Source organism: Nicotiana attenuata, unplaced genomic scaffold, assembly GCF_001879085.1.
Source record: "Nicotiana attenuata strain UT unplaced genomic scaffold, NIATTr2, whole genome shotgun sequence".
Taxonomy (NCBI): Eukaryota; Viridiplantae; Streptophyta; class Magnoliopsida; order Solanales; family Solanaceae; genus Nicotiana; species Nicotiana attenuata.
In genome coordinates, this window is record NW_017671929.1 from 57,252 (window position 1) to 64,451 (window position 7,200).

At 36.4% G+C, this 7,200-nt stretch overlaps 1 protein-coding gene across 1 annotated transcript in view; it reads right to left on the bottom strand.

Moving 5' to 3' along the window:
• Window positions 1-6,103, bottom strand: part of LOC109210918 — a 7,757-nt gene extending 1,654 nt beyond the window's left edge. The window contains exons 1-2 of the mRNA XM_019374401.1: window positions 5,729-6,103; window positions 5,316-5,631 (exon numbers count right to left, since the gene is read on the bottom strand). Coding sequence (XP_019229946.1) covers window positions 5,316-5,631; window positions 5,729-5,917 — 505 coding nt within the window. The 5' untranslated portion in view covers window positions 5,918-6,103. The remainder of the gene's footprint in view (window positions 1-5,315; window positions 5,632-5,728) is intronic.
• Window positions 6,104-7,200: the final 1,097 nt, after the last annotated feature.

The following is a 7,200-nucleotide window of genomic DNA, read 5'->3' on the forward strand; positions in this document are numbered from 1 at the left end:
GGGGGGGGGGGGGGGGGGGGACAGTAGACATAGGATGGCCTACTTTCCATTTCCAGTTATGGCTCACGGCACTTTGGATGTGTCCACGTTACCTTACAAGTTTCTCGGTGCAATGGACAACCCCCCTGGGACTGGTCACCCCAACTGACGACACCTTTTGCTCTTCATGAAAGCTGTGGATTGTAAACTTCAATCTCCACTTTCTTTGATAAACTATCTACCTGATAGGTCTCAAAAGGCAATAGATGAACCCCGCTCCGCGTCACCTTAAGAGATTTAGCAAAACTAAAATAGCATTTCTACTCTTAACAAATTTGGAGATATAGGACCAGGGCACCGCAAGCTATGCCCTCCCACCCCAAAATACATGACCAAAGAAACTACAATTTTTGGTTCTTGGTTCTAGTTTTCCTCTGCTAACATCCATCTACGCAGGACAACCAAAGTTTTCAAATTTGAATAATTGCAGATTGACCAAACCATACGTCTTTAAGTTTTGAACTCAACGCCCGTGAACAGTAAGCGGTTCACCAAGTAAAATATGCTATAAAGACAGCTTTTCGCTCAGAAACCTTTGCAGAAGAACATTTGACAGCATACACCTTTCTTTCTCCAATTAGGTTATATTAATGTGTTCAACAACGTCACTCTGTTATAAGCTTTTGTAGCATTACGTGCTGCCAATTTCACAATCCTCATGGAATTTATTGAAATCACTTCCACAAAATTAATGGATCAAAGCCTTTTGATTGCTTCCCAGACTTCCCGATCAAGGTCTTCCACTTCTTAAAAGTGTCCAGAGCTTCATATTTATTGGTATATATAAATGTTAGTTAGTTAGTAGTATGGACCTTAGTGTACATATTGAAAGTTGTGGTATATTATAGTTATTTTAGGAAGTTAGTACCGAATTGTTAGTTAGGATTGTATATAGTTGGTGTTTATGCTTCAGACAAATCAGTTGAGCTAATTCCAAATTACTAGTTCTTCTCCATTCTTCCTCGCTAATTCTAACAGGGTATCCGAGCTATGGAGAATGATTCATGGATTCATGAGCTCAACTCAGTAAGATCTTCTCTTAATCTCTTCTAAGTTGAAGTTCGTCACTGTGTTCTCCATTTTCCGGCGGATCGGTGAGATTTCCGTGAAATTGGTGGAGTTTTGTTGCTATTTTTCCTTCGACTGCGTAAATTGAGTTGAGTTTGAGATCACTCATCAATGACGGAGAAAACTAAGATCGGTTACACTCATCCTTTCTTCCTACAACCCTCCGACACTCTAGGATTGGTGCTAATTCTGATCCAACTCACAGGTTCTGAAAACTATGGTCTATGGAGTAGATCTATGCGCCTTGCTCTCAAAGGAAAGCATAAATTAGGGTTCATTACTGGACGTTCATTAAAGCATCATTTGAAGATGATCTCCATGAGGAATAGGAGACATGCAATGCATCAGATGCACATGCAGTGTGGGAGGATCTTAAGGAGAGATTTGATAAGGTGAATCGAGTAAGGATCTTTCAATTACACAGAGGAATCTCGAGACTGACACTGGGATCCGACTCTGTGGTTGTATATTTCAAAAAATTGAAGGAGCTATGGGCAGAATATGACGTACTTGTGCCTTACCGAAACTGTGGATGTGTGAAATCGAAGGAGTATGTTGTGCATTTACATCAACAGAGGTTGATGCAGTTTTTGGATCGCCTGAATGATACCAATGACCAAGCTTGAAGACAGATTTTGATGAAGACAACTAAACCTACTCTTAACCAAGCATTTGCTATGATCACACAAGACGAAAGCCAACAGTCTGTGGGTGGTAGAGCAACGGCAGAAAAGGTAGATCCTATGGCAATGCAAGCTGGAAGAGGTCAAGGTTTTCGAGGGAAGAAGCAATTCCTGCAGTGTGAACATTGCCATATGAAAGGGCACACTAAGGAGAATTATTTCAAAATCATTGGTTATCCTGAAGATTTCAAAGGAAAAAAGGGACATCAAGCAAGAGATTATAGGCCTAAAAGACCTTTCACAGCAGTCAACAATATGGAAGGACCAGCAACTTCTAATTCCTAGGGAGTAGCTCAGCAGAAGGGAGACTTTTTCTTCACTGAAGTACAGTACCAACAGATACTTCACTAACTCAATAAGGATGCACACACAATCAGACACAAGCTAATATGGCATGTAATAGTGTGACTCTTGCATCAAGTGTCTATAATGACAACTGGATAGTGGGCTCAGGGGCCACACACCACATAGCATCTTCACTAGAATTATTAAATGATGTTAAGAATGTGGATAGTTGTAAAAGAGAAAAGGTGAGATTACCAAATGGAGACAGTACAGATATAACACATATTGGTAGTACACAATTTTCAGCAGATACTAAGCTGGAAAATGTATTATATGTTCCTGACTTTAACTTAATGTCAGTTTCAAAGTTAACCAGGGACTTACAATGTGGTGCTCTCTTTCTGCCAAAATTGTGTGTCTTTCAGGACCTTTACAGTGGCAGGTGAAGGGGATTGGTAAGGAAACTGGTGGACTATATCTGCTGAGAGGAAGAGGAACGGAACAAATGACACACACAGAGTTAGCAGCAGAACGAGGGGGGGAAACAGTAGACATAGGTTGGCCTAATTTCCATTTCCAATTATGGCTCATGGCGCTTTGGATCTGTCCATGTTACCTTAAAAGTGTCTTGGTGCAATGGACAAACCCCTGGCACTGGTCAACCCAACTGACGACACCTTTTGCTCTTCGTGAAAGTTGTGGATTGTAAACTTCAATCTCCACTTTCTTTGATAAACTATCTACCCGATAGGTCTCAAAAGGGAATAGACAATTCCCGGTCCGGATCGCCTTAAGAGAATTATCAAAACTAGCGTAACATTTCTACTTGTAACAAATTTGGAGATACAGGACCAAGACACCACAAGCTATACCCTCCGACCCCAAAATACATAACCAAAGAAGCTACACTTTTTGGTTATTGGTTCTATTTTTCCTCCACTAACATCCATATAGGTAGGACAAACAAAATTATCAAATTTGAATAATCCCCGATTGACCAAACCATACCTCTTTAAGTTTTGAACTCAACACCCGTGGACAGCAAGCGGCTCACCAAGTAATATGCTATAAAAACAGCTTTTAGCTCAAAAGCTTTTGCAGACAGAACATTTGACAGCATACTCCTTTCTTTCTCCAATTAGGTTATATTAATGTGCTCAACGTCACTCTGTTATAAGCTTTTATAGCATTACGTGTCTGACAATTTCATGATCCTCATGGAATTTATTGAAATCACTTCCACAAAATTGATGGATCAAAGCCTTTTGATTGCTTCCCAGACTTCTCAATCAAGGTCTTCACTTCTTAAAAGTGCCAGAGCTTCATATCAGTGTTTCTGAAGACATACCTAAGCTTTTTTTTTTTTTTTTCTGTTGAGCAATCATATAAAAGGTTAACAAATACTGCTTTCTACCTTTAGATGAAACACTTGCAGGTCTACGATGTGGTCTAGCGTACCTTTTGTTTTATGAATACTAATACTAAAATTAGGACTCCCTTGATTTCCAGATACACAGCTCACGAAGCTGTACCTTTCTTGTAATTTGCTCGCAGAGAAGTTCACATTTGCTCAACACAATTAGCCCCTTCTTGCTGATCATATGTCTGAACCTCATAAATCCCAATGTTATAATTTATAATCAGGCATAGAAGAAAAGCCTGCAGCAATTCATATAACACGGGTACATTATAAAACAGTTAAACTTTCGACTTTTCTGGCCTTCGTCATGAATAAGTCCTCCTTCATGACCTTCACACCACCTTTGGCCAAAAACTTGCACCTATTAGAATCAAGGGTATCCAGAAAGATGAAATCTTTCCTTGAGTCCGAAAATATGTCAAACTCTCATCAATATTTTCACCATATTAATTCGTAATAGTTTTGGTTGGGAAGTTGTTTCCCACCAAAACTTTGTCGCTACTAACAGGTAGGGGTGTTCATGAAAACCCGAAAAATCGAACCAAACCGAAAATCGAACCAAACCGATCAAAAAACCGATACATTTTAGGCTTGGTTTGGTTTTGGTTTTGAATTTTAAAAACCCGATCAAATTAGATTTGGGTTTGGTTTAATAAAAAAATAACCAAAAAAAACCGGACCAAACCGACTATAGAAGTAGCTATTTAAATTTATTATTACACCTATATATATATGTATATTTTTATATAATGTTTCTAAAATTTTATAGTACATATTAGTCGTTTGTATTTTGAGTCTAGTCATTTGCTATTATAATAATCTAATTCTTTGCCTTTACATTCTAGTTTGATTGGTAGTTTTCTTTTGCTATGTAAAAGAATTTATTTCATGGTAAAAATAATCGATTTTTAATTGAGTACTTAAATTATTCATCACTATTTGATACAATTATCATCAATATATCTTGGTAAATGATAGATTTATCAAAGAGCAATTAGTTTGATAGTGTTATATTGAAAATGTAGTCGCCAGAATATGTGTTTGGTAGTGTATATCCCATATTTAAGAAAAAACTGATAAATAACCGAAAAAACTGAAAAAACGACAAAAAACGAATAGATAAAAAACCGATTTAATTGGTTTTATTTGGTTTCAATATTTTAAGAACCGACTTACTTGGTTTGGTTTCTTTTTAGGGAAAAACCGATCCAAACCGAACCATGAACACCCCAACTAACAGGTTCATATTGGCTAAACCAGTATCGATTAGGCGACAGATAGTAAACACAACCTATATCTATGATTCAACGATCATTTGATCAAGCACAATCATCCATCACAAAAGGAAGATAGGTGTTATCCTTCTCTTTAGTAACACTAGTCTCGGCAACATCTTGATCATTGTTGTGGTCTCTTCTCCAGTTCATTCCTTTTTACCAACTTCACACATTTTTTTGGGAATATGTCCTAGTATTCGTAAGTTCAACATCTCCATTTCTGGATTTACACCTAGAGGTTGGCTACATTTCCTTGAGAATTGCTCCTTGGATCTTCTTCTCAAGAGAGTACCTAACGATTTAACTCAAAAGAAATTTACATAGTACTCTTTATGTAGGACCACATATGATATCAACAACAACAACGCCGACAACAAAAAAAAATAGCGAGACCGTAATATATATGATTTGGAAAATTAAGCCTATGTCCACAGGCAAAAAAGAGTAATTTCACTATATCAATATCGTATGCAAGGAGTGCAAAATTAGAAATTGTACTCTAATTTATCCATGAAATATATCAAGAAGGCTCTTTCAGCTTACCCGAATTGTTTACTGGACTATTAGGAGCATTAATGAAGTCGACCAAGAATTTTTCCATGACATCAGCATTGTAATCAAGCTTGGGTCTATCAGAGTAGCCTAAACCAGGCCAATCTACGATGGTAGTTCTGTAATTAACTTTGCCACTTCGTCCAGCAATGTCTTTAGCCACTGATCTCCATTCCTCCACAGTACTAACATCTGAAATAGTGGGAATCAGCAAAACGTTCTTACAAGGCTCATTGTTTCCCTTGTCGTGTTCCTCGTAATAGATATTCACAGAACTGTCCTTGTATTTCCATAGCCAGTTATTATTCTGAAAAAAAAAACGCAAGAAATGATTATGAGATCAACAGTTTTCACCAAATTAGGGAGAAGCGAGTAGAAACCGATGATTGAGGAAAAGGTCTTACCTTTGACGATGTAGGTGATTTAGAGGGGGAAGAAAAATCGACAGAAGTAGAAGCTTTGACTAAAAGGGGTTTGTAAAAATTTGGGGTTTGAGATAAATGGGTTCTGCTGTTTCTGAAGGAAAGAGCGGTCAAGGAAGAAGAAGATGATGATGATGATGGAATAAAGTGCAAAATAGCAGAGGATGCCATGAATTGAATGATTAATGGAGGCTCTGTGGATTGTGTGAATTATGGAAGCTTTACCTTAACTTCTGCAACACAAAAATTGTTTCTTTTTTCTGAATTCTGGGTATGCGACTTTGTGTATGTGTGAAAGAGAGAAGCCGCTGGTGTTGATTTTTTCTTTTTTATTTTTGTTTTCCTGTTCTAGCTTAAATCGTAAGTAGGAAAGTTCTTAGATAAATAATTAAATGATTTTTGGATAAACTTTTTTTCCAGTTATTTTTGTGAAATCTCTTTCAGGAAATTAATTAGTAACATTTAACAAAGTGACTGACAAGTTGCTAACTTTCTACTCCTATTTTCATGTAAAAATGTGGACTTTCAATTTTCAGGTTTTCCGTTCGGCTTGAAAATTTAGTTCTCCCAAAACCAAAACCAAAATATAAATTTCTTTTTTTCTGTTAATTTTTCTTTCCTGATCACTAGATTAATAATTATGATACTTTGAGCAAGTAACATCTCCATAAAATTTCCTTTTTTTTTAATTTTTTTTGTGCGACGTATATTTAAAGAAAAATCAGCATGAATTTTATAGATCTAACATATATAATTTATTGTCTCACTATTATTTACACCAACAAACAGGGTTCATACAATACAACTTTTTATTTAACTAAATGTTAAAATACAGATATTATAAAATATAGATTTCAATCTAATACTTTTTAGATTTTGGTGAAAATTATTTTTGGTTCTCAACTTTGCTTTAAAAATTAAACTTCTCATCCAAATCTCTAACTATGAAAAAATGACATTATATTTCCTCTGGTTTACACATTATCTATTTTGCCCTCATCATTTTCAATTCGCTCCTTCATGTAAGACTTTATTTATCATATATAATATTTTACCTATGATTTAAATTATGTTACTGTAGGCATGCAAATTTTATTAAATATAAATTCAACAAAATAATTTAGACTATTTTAAATATATTAGTCCAAATAAATATTATGGGCTAATATAATTGAATTAATTATTTAAGTCCAATAAATATTGACTGAGCTAGACCATTTAGTTGGGCTACGAATGATGAGCCCATTTCATTAGGCCCAATATGTCATCTCCCTAGAGGCCCAGTTTTGCGCCACGTGTCAAATGACGTGGCACGCCAAGTCAAACGGAAGGGCCAATAGGATCATGCCACGTGTCAAAATGACAAGGCATGCCAAGTCACATTAATAGGCCAATCAAACCGCGCCACGTGTGCAAGTGACATGTTCTGGCCAATCAAATACGACCTTGTCACA